The following is a 27338-nucleotide window of genomic DNA, read 5'->3' as shown; positions in this document are numbered from 1 at the left end:
TCAGAGAAAAAATCTAGCTGAAGCTTAGGAGGTCTGTAGATTAATATAATGTGCAGCGAAGCAGATATTCAAAAGACGTAATGTTGTGAAAATCAACAGTGGTTGCTTTAAGACAATAACGCTGAACCACCGCCAATCCACCACCTCAGCCTGTCAGACGGGGTTTAGACAGCTAACTGTACCCAGCGGGGGTAAGCAGATTTAGTTGTAAGTAATCACCTGGATTTTTCCACGTTTCTACAAGGAAGAACATGTCCAGTTTTTAAAAGTTGATTAAGTCGTTAAGGAAAGTAGTTTTATTAGTTACTGATCTGCAGTTCAGGAGAACACAGTGGAGAGTTACGTCAGATTGTAATCCTTGGTTACTCCAGTCTGGCAATTGCGGCAGGTGTCTCAGCCAATTTGTCTGCCTACTCCATCATCTTGCGGATTGTCTTTTTGAGAAAACAGGTCTAACAGACCAAATCGTGGAAATAGTATTGGTGGATACAGAGGTGATATTAAAATGACGCCGAGAGGAGCAGTGTAAATACCGTGGACAAGCAATGCCAAGCTCCATACATAAGCCGTAAGTCACCATATCTAGTCTGGAGTGCATACGGTAAGTGCATAATTGTGTTGTAGAGTAGGTAATCATCTTCAGCAAAAGCAGTAACAGCTACCACCACATTAGCCACAACCCATATAACTGAGCAGAAAACGTCAGCTAAAAAAGTCTTAATCCTAGTCAACTAAGAAAGTAAAAGACTTACTCACCCACCATGCTGGCTCAGGGAGAGTACAGGGGAGAGGGCTCGTGTAATATAGGAAGCGAACGGAATAAAACTTTACAAAAGGACCAGTATGCATCCAGTCAGAATCCGTCCAAAAAGCATGAGCAAGGCAGAGGATGTGGTAAAATAAACAAAGCAAAACGACAACGGTGAGAAGTGGCAGCCAGATCGTGCACAGCGTACTCTCATCCGGAAACCGGAAGACAAAATGTTTTCTCTCAGGGGCATTGAGAAGGTTTATGAATTCATAACAAGTATATTTGTGTTTATTGGAGTTTTACTGGAAAACTTGCTTTGATTTCAGGAACACAAAATGTTTTCTCTCAGGGGTATTGAGAAGGTTTATGAATTCATAACAAGTATATTTGTGTTTATTGGAGTTTTACTGAAAAACTTGATTTGATTTCACTTGTGTATTTCTTTATAGGCCAGGCTCAAAATTTGGTTTTATTATCTGTTGTGTAGATTATATACACAGAATATTATTTATATGACTAACAGATTAATCAATGGATCAATATTACTCTAGATAAGTTATTAACAAAGATCTTTAGAAAATAAAACATTACAAATGTAAGTGAAATTACACAGGAACTTTGCAACTATAAGCATTCTAGTTCTCTAAATATCTAATGTATTTAATTAAAATACCTACCTTGCTACCAGGTTTTGGACCTTTCTTTTTCGGTATAGCCTTCTCTGTATTTGAGGTAGTTTTGACTGAAGAACTCTGAACAGAAGAGTTTCTTTGCTCTGCTGCACTTGCCTTTATTAAGGCAGCAGTTTGGCTTTTGGGTCGTCGTCCCCGAACCCCTTTCCTGACCGGGAGGGCAGGTGGAAGGGTCACAGGTTTTTGCAGTGACTGCATGGAACGCCTTGTAGTCTTCAAAGGGGAAGAAACAGGCGCTGAGGCAGTCTTTGGATTATTTACTGACAGAAAGAAAAGGAAAAGAAAAAGAAAATAAATTAAACTCTCAGGTTGAAAAAGTCTTTCCAAAACTAATTATTAAAATACATACATTAAGTCCACAATTGAACAGTTATTTAAATGAAATCCACACATAGACTTTATAAAATCATTAGAACAAAATAATGCTGAAAGGGGCACAAAAGGAGAATACAGATATAAGTAAGAAAACTGCTTATAAACAGCTGATCAAGAAATGGAAACGGCAGAATGAATATCACATAAAAAGGGGGGCTACAGAGGCCTTCTCTTTTATGCATTTTGCTTTGTTGCAGCCTTATACTACATATGTAATCATTTATATTAATTTTTTACGTGTCAAATCATACTCAATACATTAAAATGACTAAGCACAAAAGTAGATTTTATTAATAAATGCAAATGAATTAAAACACTGAAATATCACTTTGAAGCAATTATTCAGATCCTTTGCCAAGACACTTGAAATCAGGCTCAGGTGCATCCCATTCTATTGACCATCATTGAGACATTTGTACACCTTACTTGGAGTTCACCTGTGCATAATTCAACTGACTGCTGACGATTAGGAAAGGACCGGTAAATATAAAAAGCTCCACAATTATCAGTGTAGGTTCAAATAAAAATCAAAAATGAGGTGGAAGGAATTGCCAGCAGAGCTTAAAAACAGGATTATATCATGGTGCAGATCTGGGAAAGACTAAATAAAAAAAAATGCAGCACTGAAGGTTTCCAAGAGCACAATGCCCTCCATATTTCCTAAACAGAACTAGTTTGGAACAACCATGACACTTTGATTGGCTGGCTATAAGGCCAAACTGAGCAAATGGGGTAAAAATTGCCTTGGTAAGTGAGGTGACCAAGAACCCAATGGCCAATCTGGCTGAGCACCACAGAACCTGAGTTGAGAAGGGGGGGTTGGGAAACCAGCAAAACATAAATGCTTATAAAATGACACCCAAGGGAATCTCAGCCTATGAGTAACATGATTCTCTGGTCTGATGAAACCAAAACTGAATGGTCTGGCCATCAGGGTGAAACCAAGTAATAATATTCACATGTGCAATACCATTCCAATGTTGTTATAGGGTTGTTCTGCAGCAGCTGGGACTAGGAAACTAGTCTGGGGGAGAGAAAGTGAAACAGACAAAAGTACAGAGATAACTTTAATGAAAACCAGCTCCAGAATGCTCTGGACCTCAGACTAGGCTGAAGGTTTACTTTCCAACAAGACAGTGACCCTAAGCACAAAGCAAAAACAACACAGGAGTAGGCTAAGGGTCAAATCTGTGAATGTTCTTGAGACCAGCCAGAGCCTAGAACTGAACCCAATGAAGCATCTTAGGAGAGACCTAAAAGTAGGTTTCCATTGACAGTCTCCATCCAATCTGAGCTTTAGAGGATCTGCCAAGAAAAATGGCGCAAAATCCCTAAATCCAGGTGTGTGAAGCTTGTCATATTATACAAATGAAGACGTTAGGCTATAAGTATTGCCAGTGTTACTTCAACAGAGTAAATGGTAGGAATATTTGTGTTAATGCTGTATTTCAGATTTTATTTTTAATAATTTAGCAAAAATTCCTAATGTCTTATTTTTACTTTATCCCTTTTGGTACTGAGTGCTATTTGAAGAGGGAAAAATGAATTTAACTGATTTTAGCATGAGGCTGCAACATAAAATGTGTATATAAAAAAAAAAACTATGAAGGGATCTGAAAACTTTCTGAAGTCACTATAAATTTGGTTCTAACCTTGCCTTTGGTTTACCTTTAAAAAAAAAAAAAAGAAAGGTTCATAAAAATGTATGGCAGAAGCACAGCTTCTTCAAATATCAATTCAAGAGTTTTGTAATGTGTTTGCACAATGTATTTCGTACTTGTATGTTTCGTTAGAGCAGGTGACAAAAATACAATTCAATGAATAAACAGTATACCAAGCAAAGAACAAATGCAAATCTATATCGTATATAGTTATGTAAATAGTATATATTTATACACACTGTATGTTGCAATATTTGATTTATTTTGATAGACTGTTCAGCAACTTTATAACTTATGGGTAGAAGCTATCATTGTATCTACTACTGCAAGCAACAATGGTCCTGTTCAGTCTTCCAGAAGGGAGAGGTAAGAAAAGTGAGAAGACAGCTGAGGTTTTAAATTACACTTTGTGCCTTTCTAAGGCAACAAGTATTGTCAATGCCATCAGGAAAATATTCTGTGCTGCACTCGGGACCAGATGCATGGCTTTACAATCTTGAGCTGAGTGTGCCATACCAGGATGCGATGAAGCTGGTGAGGATGGACTCTACCATGCTCCTGGAGAAGTGCAAGAGAACAGATGGTGAAGCACTGAGAGGTCTTTAAACAGCTGAAGAAGTAGAGGCTGTGGTGAGCCTTTCTGACTAGAGCTGAACTATACTGTGTCACTTCTCTGGGTATAGTCATTTATAGAAATTTACAGTTGCTCACCCTCTTCACAGTATCTGACACAGTGCATCATAGTCTGCCATTTTTCCCTGAGGTTTATAACCAATTCCTTGGTGTTGCTGACATTAGGGATGAGATTATGGCCCTGGCACCAGCGAGTCAGCAGGTAGACCTCTTCTCTGTAAGCCCTCCATTACTGTTGGAGATAAGCCCTATTATTGTGGTACCACCAGCTAATTTAATTATAAAGTTGCAGCAGTGTCTACTGACAAAGTCAGAGTAGGGGTACACTATCCTGTGGAGTGAGTGCCTGTGCTGATGGTCAACTTACAGAGGATGTGATGCCGCCAATCTGCATATACTCAAGTCTATTGGTTAGGTACAAAGTCCTAAACTGAAAATGTTAGTGGTCAACTTTTCTGTTACATTAGTATTAAATGAGGAGAAGCAGTCTGTAAACAGATGTTTGGCATAACTGCTTTTATTATCCAGATGGTCCAAGGTGTTATGGAGTACAAAGAATATGGCATCCTCTGTGAAAGGGCTGTGATAATATGCAAAATGAAAGTGATCATTAAAATCTGTTTAATGTGTCCCAGCACCAATTTCTCAAAGCACTTTTGAAGTTGGCAGGGAGAACAGATTCACTAAGTGATACATTAAAGATATCACTGTAGACATCTGCTAATTGGATGCTAAAACACAGGCTGAAATTTCCTTCTGGCCAGACTCCTTATTGACATTGACTCAATTAAAAATACTCCTTACATCATGAACAGAAACAAAAAAGAATGAATGATGTGGTGCTAAAGGTAATCAAATGATGGGTGGCTTGTTGTCATAATCAAAACAGGCGTAAAAATAATGAAGCAGGTCTGGAAGGAAAAATAAAGATACTAAAAAAGGCTTTACTTTGAAGTCCGTAAACATCCTTAATTCCTGCCAAAACTCACACTAATTGGTACACTTGCTAAACTCTGTCTCAAGTTTACTCCCATACCGACACTTAGCTAGTCCGACTCCTTTCCTGAGTTCGTATCTGCATTTGTTGTATGGTTCCACATCACCTCAATGTAATACATTGCTGTGCAACTTCAGTAAATTCCTGATATCATCAGTGATCCACAGTTTCTCATTAGGAAATATGCAGACTGTTTGTTAGGCACACAGTCGTCCACACGTTTGACCTGTTGCAATGTCTGCCTTGGGACAAACTTCTAAAATGCGCATATGTAAAAAAGCCCGAAATGTGCATATGCAACTTAATATAAAAGAAAACTGTGACCCACGTGCACACAATATTTTGAAGAAACTGAGGACACCCTTTGACCTGGTAGAGAACTGCATCCAAACGAGCTAAATGACAACTCATGCATGTAAGAATTCATATCATCAAGACAGTTTTATAATGTGCATCAACGTGACAAATATATTAAACCTCAACAGTCACAAATATGACATGTAGACTACTTTAATTACCCTTTAAGATGGTCAATGTTTTGTACTTGCACTGAAGAACGTACTTGAGCTTTCCTCAGTTTATATAGGCTATCTGTTGTCATGTCTCAGGATTAGAAACCAACGCAATCACTTATTGTCAATAACTGCAGAAAGTAAAATTATAAGTGCGAGTCAATTCCTGTTTAAATAAAGCTACAATTATCATACCCTATAGCCTATTCAAGCTTAATGGTTGGACATAATATCGCTTGTTTGGTGCTATTTAATGCAAATGGTCAGGAATGAAAAGAAAACTTTTAGGGACCTGCAGGATTTTTGTTGCCTATAATGTTGACTGGCTTATGAATCGATTTAGGCTCTTTGAGAGAATTTTCTTGAAACTATGTGCAGATTTGGGCCCCACAATACGAGGAGAGACTACCAGAAACTGGGCTATACCTGTTCATATTTAGGTTTTAACAACAGTTGGTTTTCAGGCAACAGGTACCAAAGTAAACTGCTCAAAAAAATTAAAGGAACACTTTGAAAACACATCAGATCTCAATGGGAAAAAGAAATCCTCCTGGATACCTATACTGATATAGACTGGGTAATGTGTTAGGAACGAAAGGATGCCACATCGTTTGATGGAAATGAAAATGATCAACCTACAGAGCCCTGAATTCAAAGACGCCCCAAAAATCAAAGTGAAAAAATTATGTGGCAGGCTAGTCCATTTTGCTAAAATTTAATTGCAGCAACTCAAAATTGTACGCAGTAGTTTGTATGGCCCCTGTGTTCTTGTATACATGCCTGACAACATCGGTGCATGCTCCTAATGAGACGACAGATGGTGTTGTGGGAGATCTCTTCCCAGATCTCGACCAGGGCATCACTGAGCTCCTGGACAGTCTGAAGTGCAACCTGATGGCATTGGATGGACCAAAACATAATGTCTCAAAGGTGTTCTATTGGATTTAGGTTAGGAAAGTGTGGAGGCCAGTCAATGGTATCAATTCCTTCATCCTCCAGGAACTGCCTGCATACTCTCACCACATGAGGCCAGGAATTGTCGTGCACCAGGAGCCACTGCACCAGCATAGGGTCTGACAATGGGTCCAAGGATTTCATCCCGATACCTAATGGCAGCCACGGTGCCTTTGTCAAGCCTGTAGCGGTCTGTGTGACCCTCCATGGATATGCCTCCCCAGACAATCATTAACCCACCACCAAAGTGCTCATGCTGAATGATGTTACAGGCAGCATAATGTTCTCCATGGCTTCACCAGACCCTTTCACTTCTGTCACGTGCTCAGGGTGAACCTTCTCTCATCTGTGAAAAGCACAGGGCACCAGTGGTGCATCTGCCAATTCTGGTATTCTATGGCGAATGCCAATCGAGCTGCATGCTGCTGGGCAATGAGCTCAGGGCCCATTAGAGGACATGGGGCCCTTGGGTCACCCTCATGAAGTCTTTCTGGTTGTTTGGTCAGAGACATTCACACCAGTGGCCTGTTGGAGGTCATTTTGTAGGGCTCTGGCAGTGCTCATCCTGTTCTACTTTTCCCAAAGGAGCAGATACTGGTCCTGCTAATGGGTTAAGAACCTTCTATGGCCCTGTCTAGCTCTTCTACAGTAACTGCTTGTCTCCTGGAATCTCCTCCATGCCCTTGAGACTGTCCTAGAAGACACAGCAAACCTTCTGGCAATGGTACATATTGATGTGCCATTCTGGAGAAGTTGGACTACCTGTGCAACTTCTGCATGGTACCAGTAGTGACACTGACTGTAGCCAAATGTGAAACTAGTGAAAAACAGTCAGAAAAGATGAGGAGGGAAAAAATGTCAGTGGCCTCCACCTGTTAAACTATTCCTGTTTTGGGGGTCCATCTCATTGTTGCCCCTCTACTGCACCTGTTGTTAATTTCATTAACACCAAAAGCAGTTGAAACTGATTAACAACCTCCTCTGCTACTTAACTGACCAGATCAGTATCCCAGAAATTTCATTGACTTGATGCTATACTTTCATTAAAAAGTGTTCCTTTATTTTTTTTGAGCAGTATATTTATCTACCTACCTACCTACTAGGGTAATTGTCTGACAGGCCAGGAATCTCTCAGCCAAGTCAATATTAATTAAGCACTACATTCAATCTGTATGGTGCACCTGCACAGGCCAACATAAAAGGGTAATTTGCAGCAGTGTCCGATTTTCCTAATGTAATCATGGCAATTCACAGCACTCACATTACAATATGGGCAGCTAGTGAGAATGAAGCTGCCTTTGTTAACTATATGCAGTTTTATTTTCATTAACGTAAAAATACTGTAAGCTATGATGCCAAGATGAGACTGAAACACCGTTGCTTAATGGCAAATCTCATTCCATAATTAATTTAAATTTGAGACAAAGTAGCATTGGCACATGACTTGCTGATGGTGCTATACATGATGGCTAACCTGTTTGTAAGGCAACAAGCTGAACCTTCAGTTTTTCCTATCCTATACAATTTAATTGTAACAGCAATCATGTCATTATATGTGCCAGGTGAGAGGGGTTACACGCTCAGATGCTAGCGCCCAGATGCTAGCACGCCTTATGCCTTTCCCTGACCCCACAGCACAGAGGAGAGATGGAATAATGCTATGAGGAGCGCAGCATATAACCTCTTAAATGCAGGTGGTGGTGTCTAAATGCATCACTTGGGAGGTAGTCCTACTAGGCAATGAAGGTCTGCACATTGTGAATGCATATGCATGAAGTTGATTAGCATAGTCTATACATGGTTAAATCACGGTGGCAACCAGGCAGGGTTCAAGTCACTGTCAAGTATACACATTTACAAATGATTATGATTTATAAAGGGTAAATTGCATAAAAATGTGCATTTGCCAGCTTTTATAAATCAGATTTTTTGGCACAAATTCTTTTTTTGCTGTACGCAAACTTTCACACTCAAATCTATGCAATGTTTTATAAATGACACACCTGATGAGGAATCTAAACAGTCCAATTTAGAACAATCAAAGCAGTCCTGTAGCTTTTCCTCATTCTTATGCCCAGCACTGAACAACTTGAGGAGGACGGTTGCTGTGGTATTTTGTTCTCACTTGGAATGTATAGTGCATTAATATTATAAAGTACATACCACAAAACACATTCAAAATAAAATAGAAAATCATTATATTAGCACACTGGTTTGTGTCAACTTTAAATCATACTGGATTTTGAATATAACCATCCATCCATCCATTCTCTTCCGCTTATCCGAGGTCGGGTCGCGGGGGCAGCAGCTTAAGCAGAGAGGCCCAGACTTCCCTCTCCCCGGCCACTTCTTCCAGCTCTTCCGGAGAATCCCAAGGCGTTCCCAGGCCAGCCGGGAGACATAGTCCCTCCAGCGTGTCCTGGGTCTTCCCCGGGGCCTCCTCCCGGTTGGGCGTGCCCGGAAAACCTCACCAGGGAGGCGTCCAGGAGGCATCCTGATCAGATGCCCGAGCCACCTCATCTGACTCCTCTCGATGCGGAGGAGCAGCGGCTCTACTCTGAGCCCCTCCCGGATGACTGAGCTTCTCACCCTATCTTTAAGGGAAAGCCCAGACACCCTGCGGAGGAAACTCATTTCAGCCGCTTGTATTCGCGATCTCGTCTCTTTCGGTCACTACCCATAGCTCATGACCATAAGTGAGAGTAGGAAGGTAGATCGACAGGTAAATTGAGAGCTTTGCCTTACGGCTCAGCTCCTTTTCACCACGACAGACCGATGCAGAGCCCGCATCACTGCGGATGCCGCACCGATCCGCCTGTCGATCTCACGCTCCATTCTTCCCTCACTCGTGAACAAGACCCCGAGATACTTGAACTCCTCCACTTGGGGCAGGATCTCTCCCCAACCCTGAGAGGGCACTCCACCCTTTTCGGCTGAGGACCATGCTCGGATTTGGAGGTGCTGATTCTCATCCCAGCCGCTTCACACTCAGCTGCGAACCGATCCAGAGAGCTGAAGATCACGGCCTGATGAAGCAAACAGGACAACATCATCTGCAAAAGCAGTGACCCAATCCTGAGTCCACCAAACCGACCCCTTCAACACCCTGGCTGCGCCTAGAAATTCTGTCCATAAAAGTTATGAACAGAATCGGTGACAAAGGGCAGCCCTGGCGGAGTCCAACTCTCACTGGAAACGGGCTCGACTTACTGCCGCAATGCGGACCAAGCTCTGACACGGTTGTACAGAGACCGAACAGCTCTTATCAGGGGTCCGTACCCCATACTCCCGAGCACCCCCACAGGATTCCCGAGGGACACGGTCGAATGCCTTTTCCAAGTCCACAAAACACATGTAGACCGGTCGGGCAAACTCCCATGCACCCTCCAGGACTCTGCTAAGGGTGAAGAGCTGGTCCACTGTTCCGCGACCAGCACTAAAACCACACTGTTCCTCCTGAATCCGAGGTTCACTATCCGACGGACCCTCCTCTCCAGAACCCCGAATAGACTTTTCCAGGGAGGCTGAGGAGTGTGATCCCTCTATAGTTGGAACACACCCTCCGTCCCCTTTTAAAGAGGGTGACCACCACCCCGGTCTGCCAATCCAGAGGCACTGTTCCCAATGTCCATGCGATGTTGCAGAGACATGTCAACCAAGACAGTCCTACAACATCCAGAGCCTTAAGGAACTCCGGGCGATCTCATCCACCCCGGGCCCTGCCACCAAGGAGTTTTTTGACCACCTCGGTGACTTCAGTCCCAGAGATGGGAGAGCCCACCTCAGAGTCCCCAGGCTCTGCTTCCTCATTGGAAGGCATGTTAGTGGGATTGAGGAGGTCTTGAAGTACTCCTCCCACCGACCCTAACGCCCGAAGTGAGGTCAGCAGCGCACCATCCCCACTATATACGGTGTTGACACTGCACTGCTTCCCCCACCTGAGACTCCGGACGGTGGACCAGAATCTCCTCGAAGCCGTCCGAAAGTCGTTCTCCATGGCCTCTCCAAACTCCTCCCATGCCCGAATTTTTGCCTCAGCAACAACCGCCGCGTTCGCTTGGCCTGCCGGTACCTATCAGCTGCCTCCAGAGACCCACAGGACAAAAAGTCCTATAGGACTCCTTCTTCAGCTTGACGGCATCCTCACCGGTGTCCACCAACGGGTTCGGGATTGCCGCCACGACAGGCACCGACCACCTTGCGGCCACAGCTCCGGTCAGCCGCCTCAACAATAGAGGCACGGAACATGGCCCATTCGACTCAATGTCCCCACCTCCCTCGGGGCGTGGTTGAAGTTCTGCCGGAGGTGGGAGTTGAAGCTACTTCTGACAGGGGACTCTGCCAGCCGCTCCCAGCAGACCCTCACAACACGCTTGGGCCTACCAGGTCTGACCGCATCTTCCCCACCATCGGCCAACTCACCACCAGGTGGTGATCAGTTGACAGCTCCGCCTCTCTTCACCCGAGTGTCCAAGACATATGGCCGCAAGTCCACGACACGACCACAAAGTCGATCATCGACCTGAGGCCTAGGGTGTCCTGGTGCCAAGTGCACATATGAACACCCTTATGCTTGAACATGGTGTTCGTTATGGACAATCCGTGGCGAACACAGAAGTCCAATAACAAAACACCGCTGGGTTCAGATCGGGGCCATTCCTCCCAATCACGCCCTTCCAGGTCTCACTGTCATTGCCCACGTGAGCATTGAAGTCTCCCAGCAAAACGAGGGAATCCCCAGAAGGTATGCCCTCTAGCAACCCCTCCAGAGACTCCAAAAGGGTGGATACTCCAAACTGCTGTTCGGGCATACGCACAAACAACAGTCAGGACCCTTCCCCACCCGGCGGAGGGAGGCCACCCTCTCGCCCACCGGGTAAACCCCAATGCACAGGCTCCAGTGGGGGCAATAAGTATGCCCACACCTGCTCGGCGCCTCACCGGGCAACTCCAGAGTGGTAGAGAGTCCAGCCCCTCTCAAGGAGATTGGTTCCAGAGTCCAAGCTGTGCGTCGAGGTGAGTCCGACTATATCTAGCCGGAACCTCTCGAACTCGCGCACTAGCTCAGGCTCCTTCCCTTCAGAGAGGTGACATTCCACGCCCCAAGAGCCAGTTTCTGTAGCCGAGGATCAGACCGCCAAGGTCCCCGCCATCGGCCACCACCCAACTCACACTGCACCCAACCTCCTTGGCCCCTCCCATAGGTGGTGAGCCCATGGGGAGGAGGACCCACGTTACCTCTTCGGGCTGTGCCCGGCCGAGCCCCATGGGTGCAGGCCCGCCACCAGGCGCCGCCATCGAGCCCCACCTCCAGGCCTGGCTCCAGAGGGGCCCGGTGACCAGCGTCGGGCAAGGGAAAGCGTTGTCCCAGTTTTATTTTTCATTGGAGGTTTATTGAACCGCTCTTTGTCTCATCCTCACCTAGGACCAGTTTGCCTTGGGTGGCCTACCAGGGGCATAAAGCCCCGGACAACATAGCTCCTAGGATCATTGGGACACGCAAACCCCTCCACCACGATAAGGTGACGGTTCAAGGAGGAGCGGTTCAGAGTTGTGGCTCTGAGGCTAAGGATCTGCACTGGCAATCAGAAGGTTGCCGGTTCGAATCCCGTAAATGCCAATAGGGACTCTGCTCTGTTGGGCCCTTGAGCAAGGCCCTTAACCTGCAATTGCTGAGCGCTTTAAGTAGTGAGAAAAGCGCTATATACATGCAAATTGAATATAACCTTAACATTTATTATGTTAATGTTTTCTCTTTCCGTATGAGACTTGACAATGCAACCCACCAACTGAGGATGGATGGATAGATAGATACTATTTATGACTGACTGTAGCCAGGAAGCACTTCTGGGAAACTGGACACACAAATGTGACTATAGTTTAAACAGAAACCTTGATAACCTTTAAGAAGTATCAGGATATCAAGACAGCTCAGCTATTAGCCTAATAAAAACCCTTGATAGACAGAATGGAATCCTCTCGTTTGTCAAATTTCTTATTTTTTTAAGCACAGAAGTTTGCTATATACTAGTTTAATGGTAATGTACACAACAATATGACATAGTGGGTGGCTGAACTTACACACACACACATATATATATATATATATATATATCTGTATATCTGTATATCTGTATATCTGTATATATAAAATACTCAATTAAAAGTTACAATCTAGTGATCCACCCAAATTGAAAAAAACCACAATTAAGTGGTCAGTCTGGATTTGTGGTAGTGCATGCAGCAGACCTATTGATTACATATAGTTTTACTTTTGGAAAGCAATTACAAAAATAAATTGAATAAACATGCAATGTTGCTTAACTTTTTCACTTTCTCAACTCGCATATTCTGGTACATTGTTGCAAGACGGGGAAGAGTTTACTGAGTGTTTAGGAATAACACACAACTGGACGGGAAACTAGTTCATTGTAGGACATGTATTCTTAAATCAATGTTCACTACTTCAGAGCAATGAACCTAGCATGAATTACTTTGAGATGTGGGAGTAAACCAATATACCTCAAGAAATACCCATGTTGAAGATGCAAAGAGAATGAACTAACCCCACAGAAATAGTCAAGAGGTTTAAAATCAAAAAGTACAACACACCAAAATTTTAATTAAACAAACTTGAAATTAGACCTCCTGAAGATAGTGTGATATTACAATTTTGATCACAAAACTAATGAAGAAGAAGAAAACACAAGCTCTAAAATCTGTGCAGAGCGCGACAGCTAACATCATTCCTGGACTAAAGTGAACTGAACATCTTTAATCCAGAGCAAAGACAGCTGCATGGAGACCCACTATTATTAAACTGATCCTTAAGAACTGTGTCAGCTTAACAGTGAATCACACACTTAAGGACAACAGTGAAAGTTATGGGGAAGTGCATTATTCACAGAAGCTAAATAAGCACTAATTTGCATAAAAGGTTTTGGGAATCTAAAAACAAAACTACTATTTTATGAAATTAAGGAGGGAATCTTGACAAAAATATCTTGGATATTTTAAAACAATGTAGCTAAAAGCACACAAAAAGGTTGATGAAATAAAGGAGTTTCCTATTTGTGAGACATTTTGATTGTATAAAACATTACTTACATTTTATTTTTGTCTTCGTCAAATGGTTACAAAAAATGTAAATGATATTTTTTCATAAGCTCATTAATTTAGCAACCTTGACTTCTATAATTGCTTAATTTCAAACATATTATCATAAAATTCTTATTATAAATTTCAAACTGGAATGTATTTGAGTTTAGACCACAAGAACATTGCTTTAAGATCTCATATTACATTGTATGCAAAACATACTTTCCTATTTAACAGCATTTTAGCATTACAAAGTAGTTAATATATTTAAAGTTTCAACAGTATTTCAATAATTTGACCAAAAAGTATAAGTAATTTTTTTTCAAATTAAGTACTTTATTTTTCATTAACTTTATAGTGTCTTTAAATTCCAAATCAAGCAGATTAACTGACAAACCTCTCTGTAGAACAGCCTATGACGAACCACAATAGCAAATGGGGTTTTAAAGAAGGTTAAATCACATTGTGTCACTTTAAACAATATTATTCCTCTGGTATCAATTTACAGGTGAGTTGTGTCCAACCCATCTTTCATATAATCAAGTTATCAAATTATCATGATCTGTAATTTAGTAGCATTACAAACAACTGGCATCCCTTTAAGGTTTAATACCTGCCTTGCTTAAAGCTACTATGATAAAGGATTTTACAATCCTGAATTATAACGAGGGGAGTTAATTAGCGGGAAGAAATGGAAAACTTTGATGTCGTCATTTTTCATAAGGCACTTCATATACCCCATAATCTTGAGGCGGTTCAAAACAAAGGGTGGATGTTTAGATATTTCAAGAAGGCCTTGCTTAAAAGTTAAAACAATTTTTACAACTTGACTGCCTAAACCATCAATGGGAAAAAAAAACAAAAAAAAAACAACTTATTCAGTGACACTGCTGTATACTTATTGTCAGTGTTGGGTTAGTATATCAAAAGTGACATGTAAACTTTTTAAATTGACAAGTAACCTATAGCAAAACATACCTGCATTACTTTATTATATATAAAAAAAGGCACAGATGTGATATTATAGAATATTATTCCCAACATCCGTAAAAAAATACATATGGATGTAGATATTATATATATTATAAATATAAATAAATATACTGCCTTATGTTGTAGAATTATTGAAGGTTTCACAAAAGCATTGTCTGCTGGGATTATGTGTGTATGCGTATGTTCCAGCTGTTATAAGCATGCATTTAATCCTGTATGTGCTGCAGGGTAAATACAATTCATCCAGATTATGGTCACAGGAAGCCAGTGATTACACTGCGTGTAAAGCTATAAGCAAATGTGGTGGACTGCATGCTGGTCCTTTGCAGTGCTTAGTCACCAAGAAAACGGTGTGCTCCATGTAATCCAGTAACAGAAACCTATTAATAAGTGTCAGTTTAGTTTCAAGCAGCCACTTGCTATTGATATATTGAAACAGTGTAATCTAGTGGTGCAGTGTCCAATGCTAATACCACGAATCCTCAAGGGTTGGTGCTGGAATGGAAAATAGTGGATGTTATTTCCTTCACAGCACATGAAAGACTGAACATATTCATGTAACACAAAAAATGATAAAATCTGGCTGTGTTTCTGGTCAGTTTTATGAAAGTTCATATATGGGTTTAGGATTAAATAAATGCTAACCAGTGAAATGTGTAGTTTTTCCATACAACAGAAGAAATAGTACATTAAATTTTATAATGACTATACCACTTATGAATAATGTAACTAAATTACTTTTAAAAGTAACATTCCCCAACACTGCTTATTGTGAACATTAATATGAGCAAAAGAGAGTCTGTCTGTATATTTTTGTTTTGCCTCCACAGACCAAAAACAAACTAAAAATAAATCTATACAAAATAATACAAAGAAATTAATCTTCTGATATAACAACTACATTTTTCTAATGACTCATTTCAGTGTTCAGAAAATTTTCTGAACACTGAAATGAATCATTAGGAAAATGGAAGAGTTTAAATATATTTTAAATACATTTAATATAATATAAACTTCATATACTGTGAAAATGGGAGGATGCTGCTTAAAACAACTACCTTTAGAGTGCTGAAGGTTGTTGACAGAAAAGCTAGCAAATCAAATCATACAAAAACAGTAATCATTAAGAGCAACTAATTTAATAAAAAAAAATATATATCCTGAAAAAGAAAGAAACTACTACAAGTATCAGTCATTAAGAACCAGGTTAGCCAGGAAAACTTCAGGTGAATAAGGAATTATCAGAATAAAAACTATACATCATCTAAGAATACAAAGTACACAGCAAATGTTCATTAAAATCCCCAAAAGCTGTACACAGCAGAGGATATTGTATCACAATCTAACTTCTGAAAAATAACAGAAATAAAAAAGTCATAGCACAAGATGCAAACCACTTAACAGTACAATAAAAAGGTCAGTGTCCAATTTCATAAAACAGAAGTAGATAGAAACTATAGAAAAAGCTAAAAATGACCAGAATAAGGCTAATTAATACCAAGTCAATTTCCCAGATATAAATGCAAACAAGATTCATTTGCAAAAAGTGACATGTCAGTCATAAGTCACCATCCCTTTCATTAAGCAATGAAAGCATTAAAAAAACCATGCAAAATGGCTACACAAAAGGCTTGGTAGGACACATCAAAAGAACATACCAAGACTTTGGAGATATCAATAGTTCAGTCTAGATGTAATTTGTACTATGTTTACAGTGTACTGTATTTCTTCAATTCTATTACTAGTTGTGCGTCACTAAAAATACAGACACCGTAAAACGTGTGTACAAAAAAAGATAATAGTGCCCACCTTTTCTATGTACTGACCTTTTAGCTGCTGATTAATTGCTGTTAATACATGAGATTAATTTGTGCGATTAAAATGTTAAAGATTTCTATAAGTAAATTTACCACCACCCTAAATACATTAATTAAATCTGGTTAACTGTGCTTCCCACATTATGAAGCAGCGGCAAAATAATCCAAGTCTATTAATAGTTGTGATGCTGGATAGTTTCCTATGTTGTCATCCTCAAGCACTAATAATGTTGCCACTTATCCACCATATAATGGAAAAGTACAGAACAAGATGGTGATGTCTGCTAATCCAAGTGTGCTTGTAAAAGAGGCTGTTGAGGTATAGGTCTGAGTGGAAGATGAAATATCAGTGGACCAGCTCTGTTCCTGGTGACAAATACACTTGTCATCAAGTTTTTTTTGACACAACTGGAGCGATATCTCACCTGAAGAAGTGCTGTAAATATGATACACATGTTCAAGCAGTTAACACTAGAATCCCTGAAGCCAACAAAAAAAAAAAAAGCCGTAATGCTGGGTCACCTTAAATTTCTTCGCACTTCTCCATCTTTGTTTTGCAAATGTGGCAGTCAGCACAGGCAGAAAGCAGCCTGCTATCCCATCCCCCATTAATGCACCTGAAAGTTTCCCAGCTCAAGTGTATTTATCTGGGTGTGAGGTGTTTGTATTATCTACCCTATATAATTCCATTGTTTTTTTGAATACACACATTTCATGTGTGTTTCGTATCTACAATGATCTGGGTAAATGTAGGATGGCAAGAAATGTTGAACATATAACTAAAAGAGAAACTTTTTTCATGTTATAATAATAATAAAATGCTGACAAGAAGAGTATAATGTATGTAAACTAAAATTCAAAGATCAAATACTTTCAGAAAAATTTCCCCATGGGATTAATAAAGTATCTATCAATCTATCGATCTAAAAGGTATAACAAAACAAGTGTGCCTTTATTTAAGAATATAACCAAGGAAAAAGAAATAATTCACTCACTCAGACTTTCCCCAAAGCAGACATGGTACATTTTTGTTGTTCAATTAATTGTATGTTGAAACCGTAGCCTATATTATAAAATACATTGGCCTACATATAGTGTAACCAATTAAACTGGATAATCAGTGCCAATTGATCATGCCAATATCTTCTTGTATTTGTGCAGAAAGTTAGACTTCTTTTATAATTTAAAAATTATACATTATTCGACAATGTGCAGTTTAAACATATGAATAAATAACTATCAGATACTTGTTTTTTTTTTGAGTCTATCCTTTGCTATTTAAAGCCTAATCTATATACACTTTCAATCTAATTAATGACTCCTCCTCTCCAGGTAACAGCTGTGGAGTTGACGTGTATGCATCATGCACTTAACAACAATATGAGCTATAACAGTGTTAATTGTGCACAAAATATGAATCATGATTTTTAATATTTAATTGTCTGTGTAATTGTTAGTGCTTTTGCAACACAGCAGTCCAAACTATACATACAAGATTTCCCAATATTGTAAGAATCCATGGGGGAGTTAGGGAAGGGGTGTTTAGTGGATGTTGGGCGTGGTTTTTACACAAAATTGTTCAATAAAATAACTGAAATGATTTAATACACATAGGCAAGTGATTATTAAAACGGTTTTGTTTAAGGAATTAATCACAGAGTTATTTCTGCTTTATAGAAAAAATATTAATATGCTTGAAGAAAATATAATTGTGAAGAAAACACAGCTAATTTTGAATACAAATTTTAATTGAGCAGTTATTCTTGATCAATTTTTTTAATCAAACAGCAGTCCTAAAAATATGAATACAGTCAAAATAAAGGTGTTTAGCTTGGTAAAAGACAGATTACAAAGAAATCCAACACTTTCCACCACTTTGTTACTAATATAGGTTTTATTTATTTTTTTAACTTGTCTATTGTCTAATGATCTCCCAAATTTGATTTGTGCAGTTGTTCCTAATTATCTGCATAATAAAAACTACTGGATTGAATTATTTTTTCTTCTGTTCTTTTTTTACACATTTATCTTGTTAATTTTGTCATGATTTTGCCCTACTGTGAAAACACAAATCATCACCAAATTGCATATCTTCTAGAGTTGTTCACGTGCACTTTGCCAATAGTTGCTCTACAGCGGTACTTCTAATAAGGCAACATCTGTCTAATTTTGATATCCTGTAATAATATGAATGCTACAGATGGGTCATAGTAGTTAAGTACACAGGGCACAGTAAACCCTTAATTGAGGTTTTCCAAAATATTAGAGTAGGTTAACATATCAGTATCAAAGTAGATATATTAAACCAATAATTGGCCATTGAGCATTTCAAGGTAGAAATATACAGTGTATATACATTTTTTAAATAAATAAATATGTATCCAAAGGGAATGTACATGCATAGTGTGTGTGTGAGCTTTTGTTACTATGGCAATATACAGTTTCTTATTTTGTCAGTTATTAAAAATATACATATATAGTTTTTACAGGTAAAACTTGTATTTGGATAATATTACAAATTGAATATTTTATACTACAATTATTGTTTAACTATTAAAATGTGCCACACCTTTTAAAAAATAACAAAAATGTAATTCATGTATGTGTCCAGCTTCTACTGTGCGCATATACAGTATTCTTAATTCTTTTTCAGCATATTTTACAGTGCAAACATGCATCTAAACATAGTTTGATTTACCAAATCTTAGTTTCAGTCTGAGCATGTTTTATTTTTGTTTTGTAAATGTGTCTAAATCCTATTGGTACAATACAAATGATTTAAACTATTTATACAGCTTCAATAACTATTCAATAATCACTAACAATTTATTCACTAATCATTCAGAAACATTTAATCTAATTTAATAACTGACTTAGTGGTTTTAACTATGTGACCTTAGAATTGTTCAAGTTTTAAAATGATGAAACAATAATCAACTTAAACAGAAAACTTATAACATACCTAACATAAAAGCAACCAAGAAGTCAGAGGCTTTACAAATCTGCTGGTTTATATTTTGATTTGCATTTCCACAGAATTTGTAAATTAGCTAACTGGTCCTAATTGTGGAATTGTTGTTTCCGAATAACTATTTTAATGAATGTTAACAATCAATTAAAATTTTTATAAATGATATGGTGATCTTACAGAAGAAAACTTTGAAATTCAAATATATATAACATTTTCAAACAATAAGTCAGAAGGCACAGAATCACCTTCAAAGTGAAAGAGTGATAATGTGATTTTTGTTCCTCCTAATTGCCACAAACTGTTTGCCTGCACGGTCATTAGTATGTTCTCTCTTTGTCTAGAGGTGCACTTCCTCTGTTCACCAAGGGCACTAATGAGTTTTAAATCTCTTCTCCCTTGGGCATCCTTGGCAAGACCTACTTAATATAGCTGTGCTCACACTAAACACAATCTCAGTGGTCAGATTATTATCTAACTTTTTGCCTTCTGTACCACACAGTCTATAATCTCAGAGCCTTCAGTATGCCCATGTACATTTAATATTACCTTTCCATTTTCTATACACTTTTCTTCTATATCTTTGTAAAATTAATGTTACAGCTAACATCTCAGAAAAAGTAAATAAAAGCGGGAAAATTCTCATCAGTACAAGAAATAAGTACACAAATAGAAATATAGGATTATAAACAGCCATGTTGAAAACACTAATCTCTAATTGAGCTCAGTTTAAAATGACATTAGTTTATACAGTTTTTTTAAATACTTATTTGTTAATGTAACACTTCAATAAATCATTGTTACATACCATACCGGACACCTCAATGTACAAAACAAAACTATACCGGTGTATCAAAAGCCACAGATTTTGAAACTGAACAGCTTATACTTTTAAGATCAAAAATCCTCATTATTAACCCTCTCCTATATTAGACAAAAACACACCATCTGGGATCTTATCAGTCAATGCTGATTACCTATATAAAGAAAAGAATAGTCAAGCAGTGCCATGATTTGATAAGATTCCCTAATACAAAGGTGTAAAATAGGCGGATTTAAGCTCTACAGAATTCTCTTTGTTGCCTGTGCCTTCTGTGCAACAGAATAGCTAAATACACAAATTAGAAAAATGTTAAAAATAAAAAAAAGAAAAAAAAAAAGAAAAGCAAACAAAAAACAGATGAATATGTTTGGTGTGCAAGTAATTCCCCTTCACTGAATTAAGGCAGCATATGGAGCAGATGACAAGGACAACTTTATTCCCAGTCGACCTAGTGACCTGCATTTAAAAAAGGGGGAAGGGGAACAGACACAGTAGGAGGAGTTAAGGAGGCTTCTGTGGCTTTTTGAATCCCCCCAAGCAGCAAATAACAGGGACATTGTTTTATTTTAAACCTTCTCTGCAAATATATACACTTTTTCTTTAGAACAAAATTCTAATACGCATACAGCCATTGTCAGTGTGCAAAATATATAAATAAATGTTTACTACAAGAGCAAGTTTCAGTGAAATGATCTAGCAGTTCAGACTGAATCATTGTGTACCAAAAACATAAGTATTACACAATAACATTGAATGTTACAGGAGACATGCACCATGTACAATTTGCCTATTTACAAAATAATGACAAATAAACATTACATATCACTATATATACATGCATAAACAATTTCACTTTTTTAGAAGATCTAACATAGAAAGAAAAGCTACTGACAAACCCTAAATGTTTCAGAATTCTATATAAATGCAGCCAAAAAACAGGATATACATAAATAGATACCTGCTCTTGCTGTAACGTTTAAATAATAATGTTTCATATAATGTAAAGTACTTAACATGTACTTTGAAAAATAACTGGTTGCATATTATACAATAAGCAATGCACACATTCTTATGTTGAAGTTTGCCATATTTAATATACTGCCTCATATTGTATTTTGTTTTGTGATTAATAAAATTGAGACAATAAAAAGCAGACATTGTTTTCAACATTATTTAGATGGCCAATTCATCTAATTGATAAATGTCTGCACACAAATATACAGTTTTAGTCAAAAAATTAATAAAACCACAACGCAAACTTTCATTACCCTTAAAACTACACTGGCACTTGAATAGTTTTGCACATAAAGCAGCTGCAATTATTTGTAAAATGATACATGACGTGGTTAAAATTTATAAAGCATACATCAGAAACAGATCGTAACTAAAAAACTGACATCACAATATATGTACAAACAAAATGGAACGTTCACAAAGCAACAAGTATTACACTTCCAAAAGTTGAACAGTCAGCCTTATAAAACACTCCCTAAGACTACTATGTCACTAAAAGCTGGTGTGCTTTATTACATATACACACATTCACTTTACTGTTAACTAGATATAACTGAATAAAAAGAAGTTTCTAGAGAAAATCAGTTAAAAAAAAACAAAAAAAAAAACCTCAAATATAACACTTGGTGGATTAACACACAAAGACTTAACAAAACCATTAAAATTTCATAATCTTATATTTCTCACCTTGCCTGATGAAGATGTATTTCTTTGTGAGAAGCGGATTTCAGTTAGTCAGACTCCTTTCACTGCCTTCTAATAAAGACACTGCACCTTGATTTTCCCCCTTTTTTTTTATTAAGTAGCAAATCAACAACAAAGCCCATGCTGACAGGGCAGCACTGCAGTTAACAGTGAAAGAGCACAGGATTATTTGCATGAGAGAAAGGGGGTTGATATGCATATTTGGTGACAGTGCTCATCAGTCACCTGCTCAATCCAACTCCGCCTCTGCCTTCAAAAGGGGACCAAGAGGTTAAAATGGGTCAAAGAATCCAAAGCAAAGAGAGGCAAAAAGCCTCCCAGCCGTTTGCATTAGCAGGGGCTCTGTACCCCAGAGGGGTACATGCACAGTAACCCTAGCCTATTCAAAAGTCCCTAGAGAAATAGCTTAAAATGCAACTTCAAAAAGCAGGAAACTCTAGAGGAGAGCTGAATTAGTGTGCTTTAAAAGTATGAAAAAGAAAAAATAAGAAAAGACAAGCAGTTATATGAAGACAACTCTTAAAATGTTTATTATAAAAAAAAATTTAAAAATTACCAACAATCACAGAAAAAAATATATATTTTCACACTATTTCTCAGGAATGATGATAAAGTGAAACTAATTTATCAACATCTTCAATTTGTTTTATTTATAAAAAGAAAGGTAACACAAACAATTACTTGGGGGGGGGGAAATATTTTTATTTTTGAAAAAATGAATGCCATTATTATACTGTTTTCAATAAGAGGTATTGCTAATTAGGAAGAGAAAGAACAGACTAATGATTAAAAGAAAAAAATTTCTACAGTATATAGTTATATAATATAAAACATCTTGCTGGCAACTAGCTACTTCACATAAATGATTTAGCATTTGGGCTGTCAAATTTGCAAAAAAATAAATTTCAAATATTCCAATTTAAAATATTTACATATTCGTATATACAGTATTCAAGGTTACTGATTCCGGGTGTTATATATACACATTTGCACTTTTTTATTATTATTATTACAGTAACGGCTGTAGCAAGAACAAACACAAACAGTACCAAAACATACTAGCGGTTCTCAGGAAACTGTTGTGTAAATACAGAGTAGAGTACTACAAACAGGATGCATGCAACATTGTCATAAGCACTTCAAGCTTTTCAGTGGAACAATAAGTAATGAAAAATTAGTAATAATGTAGAGAACCATGCCATGGCTCATAAGAATTTATGGTCCTGTCCTTTTCATGGCTGATTTATGTCTCACTGCCCTGACAAGGTTCAAGAGAAATACGGATTAAGACGTATCAGGGTGAGGATGGCAAGGGAAGTAAACGACCAGGAAAGGGGAAGGCAATCCGAATGCAGATTTGTTTTTATTATTTTGGAGGTGTCCAGTAAGCAGCGGCAGGGTACCATTTATGTCATGCCATTCACAATAAAAATCCAGTCGGCACCTATGTACGGTGTCCATTTTAGGACATAGTAATTTTTTTACTTCTCCAATCATCAAACATCAGTATTACTCCATATAATGCATCTGTAGTCATTTAAAACCTCATTATTTTTTATTTCTCCAGTCATCAAACATCGGTATTACTCCGTATCATATATTAGTAGTTACTCGTCACTCATTGTACATCACTGCTTAGGAGATGCTCATCATGCATTACTATTCACTTATCATTTGCAAAGTCATCACTCATAAGTACTCAGTTTTTGCTCATCAGGCAAAAGTCGTCACTTTTCATTTTCCATTTGTTTTTAAAGAAGACAAAAAGGGATGTGAAGATGACAAGGGGCATGTGGAATATAGATTAATAACATAATGGAATCCATTGGTTTATTGAAATATCAATCAAATATTTGCAGATTGTTGATGCAGCTATACTCTCATGGTATTAATGATAGGAAACACAATCATTGTAAATAAAATTTGGATTTAGTTACGAGCTTGCAAAATCAGAGACAGCTGTGAAACCGAAAAATCGGTTTCCTAAGTACAACATAATATAGCGTACACCAAAGATAATTTCTCATACATACGAGTTACTATCTCACACATAGTAATTCTTATAAGGTTATATCCTATCTTGAAATAAAATAACATTAAAAAATCTCCTTTTTCAGATATAGTAATGTTTTAATAAAGGTGGAATGAATATTTTAATTACACTTCATTGCTTTAGGTATTATGTGGCAGAGACTAATTGTGGGGAAACATCATTTTGGCTCTTCAAAGTAGGGATTTAAAAGCATTGTAATAAAGGGAAAATTAGAATTATGACCATTACATTTTATTTGTGTTAATTAGAAAAAGATCATAACATTAAACATTAAATCTGGGATATATGGGTTAAGAGTGAATAGGACAGAATCAGATGCAAAATGCTACTTTTAGGATACCGGAAAAGTGCAGAGTAGTGAGATGGGCCAAAGAAAAAAAAAACCCTACATTGTAAAGGGGTTATATGTTTTTACAAATGAAGATAACAAATTAACCATTAGAAATTATGAATTGGCTGACTGTGGAAATGATATGCAAAAAACATATCTGTAATATACTAAAGCTTTGCATAACAATATTTGCATAATACAATCGAATATCAGCTTTAGTGTTTGAATAGGACATTTTTAAATAAATTCAAATTACATTCGAATATTGAATTTCGATCTAACAGCCCTAATCAGCATTATTTTATCCTTCAAGAAAAACCTTTAGAAAATATTTTTAATATTAACTGTAAATCCTAAGAATAACTGTCTTACAGTTCCAGAGTTTTGCATCTTAATGTGTAGTTTACATATGCATGAATATCTGAGTGGATTTCTCTCTAGGTGCTCCAGCATTCCTACCATATACTAAAGAAAACCATGTTTAGTTAACAGGCTACTTTAAATTGAACCAGTACAAATTATTTCTGTGTTTGCACCTCAAGATGAATTGGTCAACCACAAATAAAAAAATGGATATATATGACAGAAAATGTATAGTTGTATATGCTTTGTTGCTGGTTAGATAACAGAAACTTGGAAGCAGCGACTACATTACATGAAGCACATTTTACACAGTTTTCATTTAAAAGCAGCCTTAAATAAAATACAAATGCTAACCATGCACTACAGTTTAAATACCAGCTGTGCTTGAGAGAGTATTACAAATAAAACATTTCAATATCCAATAAAATAATCGCACACAATTAAAAAGAAATTAAGTAAATTCAACTTATAGATTTCACCAAAGGTGGCTTAGTACCATAAAAATAATTCACAACAAATATCACTTTAAATGATTTATTAGCACAAATGCCATTACAATTTACAAAATAAATATAGCAAAACTTAAGAACAAACTAAACAAGCACCACTAACATACATACATATAGCCATACAGGGTTTTGTGACCTAAATTTTGGATTCACCTGAAAATATATTAATATCAAGGACCCAATATGGAGTCTTCATGATACTTGAAATAGTTTTTTGAATGCTGATTTAGAAATCTACATTTCACTTTGTGCTCCAGAACTTTTCAAAGGCTGAATGATGTATGGTGGTTTAAGAAACTACTCTGAAATTAACTTGGTAATGTGCATAGGGGCATTATCATTCTGGAACATCATGAGGGGAATGTGCTTACAACAAAGGGTAAATCTGTTCCAAATGGTCTAACATTCATTTGACATTATATGACCAGGAAGATCAATTACTGGACTTAACTCCAACAAAATGGCTAAGAATGCCATTATAAATACCCAACCATATTTTACAGTTGGCAACAAACATTTTGGGTTAAATGCTTTGGCTTTTATCAAATATCAACCAGTCTGAATGGAGGAAAAAAGATGAAAGATGAATAAACATCCGACCATATTAATTTTTTCCATTGCTCAGAGATCCACATTTTGTAGTCCTTGCACCATGTAACGTATCTTTGTGTGCTGGCCCTTGATATAAGAGGTTTCTGAATATCAGCCCTGCTATAAATTTGTTTTATAAAGATCATTACATTCAGTGTTTGTTGCTCACTCTATTGTGGTGGTTTCTGAGGCAGTGGCATTTAGCAACTCTCTCAGAAAGTGTCCTAACTATCATTGTTGGTGTGCTTTGATTTATAATCACTACTTCTTTATGCAAAAGCAGATTTCTTGTATTTGAAATATGATGTCATTATATTTGAGAGTGTTCCCTTTCACCTAAGAAATTACTTTGTAGTTTTTGTGACCAATACCCCCAGTTATCTGGGTACTGACTATTGGGCCTGTTTGGTACCGTTAGTTGTCTCATTTTGGTTTGAAAACACATACTGTATATCACAATTCAAATTATCAGACCCCTCTTACAGCTAACACATACTGCTAATTAGAAATTAAACCATAGGACTCAAGTTGCAGTAGCATTTGTAATTGTTATGCAGTTACTTCAAAGTTAAACTCCTTTTTCATGTGGTGTTTTCATTATTTTGTACATTCCCTATGTAAGTGTTGATACTGGAAACCACTCCAACTAACTCAATGTACCAGAAAATGTTTTGCATTTTCAAACGCAGCATGTCAAAACATCTGAACAGTAAAGTGATATGAAATGAAAGTTAACCTACACAAACAAATGTACGAAGTCAATTCTGCACTTTTGTCATTTCGATCCAGAAACACAAACACAAAGAGAATATTTCTATATTCATCAAGACAACTAGAAATAGTGGTACAGTATAGTGTAAAAATATTCCAAATGAAAGGACTGAATAAAACAAGCACATGCTTAAACAAATTATTTTATCAAATTGCCATCCAGCATACGTTTTGCCTATCCTAAAACCAAACATGTTTTGGGTCGATGCTAGAACAAGATTTTAGTTGGCTATTAAAAAAAATATGAAAAAGAAAAGCAAATTGTTTTGATAACCAAAGCAGGATGGGTGAAGTTTCAAAACTTAGCATTTTTTATATACACTTTGCATTAGTAGTGTACAGTATTCCGTTTAAAACTGTATATTTCTATAAGAATCATTTTGGATTCAATATACCTTCACAGCTTTTTCAACATTAAAAACTGTGCTTGTATATTATGAGAAAAAAACAGATATGGATAGCAGAATTAGGAACATTTTTCAGTTTCACTTCTCGCATTTCTATGTAGTTCTGCCACTTCAGAAAATAACTTTTACTGACTCATTCCACATTTTGAATGTGGTTTTACATTTGTGACTGGAATCACTATACAAGTTGGAAAACTGATAATCTACTCTGCAGAGAATCAAAAACATTAAAAGCTACAGAACACAGGTCTTTATACTAAGTAACACTGCTGCACATAGCAAACCAAACTCATCAGGTGAAACACTGTAAAAAGCGTAAC

At 37.5% G+C, this 27338-nt stretch overlaps 1 protein-coding gene across 6 annotated transcripts in view; it reads right to left on the bottom strand.

Moving 5' to 3' along the window:
• scml2 (Scm polycomb group protein like 2) overlaps positions 1-27338 on the bottom strand; it is a 216729-nt gene that overhangs the window by 72030 nt on the left and 117361 nt on the right. For all 6 annotated transcript variants that reach the window (XM_039745029.1, XM_039745026.1, XM_039745030.1 and 3 more), the window contains one exon: positions 1429-1703. In XM_039745029.1, the coding sequence (XP_039600963.1) occupies positions 1429-1703 (275 nt within the window). The remainder of the gene's footprint in view (positions 1-1428; positions 1704-27338) is intronic.

Source organism: Polypterus senegalus, chromosome 2 (genome assembly GCF_016835505.1).
Source record: "Polypterus senegalus isolate Bchr_013 chromosome 2, ASM1683550v1, whole genome shotgun sequence".
Lineage (NCBI taxonomy): Eukaryota > Metazoa > Chordata > Cladistia > Polypteriformes > Polypteridae > Polypterus > Polypterus senegalus.
This window is presented reverse-complemented; position numbering and strand designations above follow the sequence as displayed.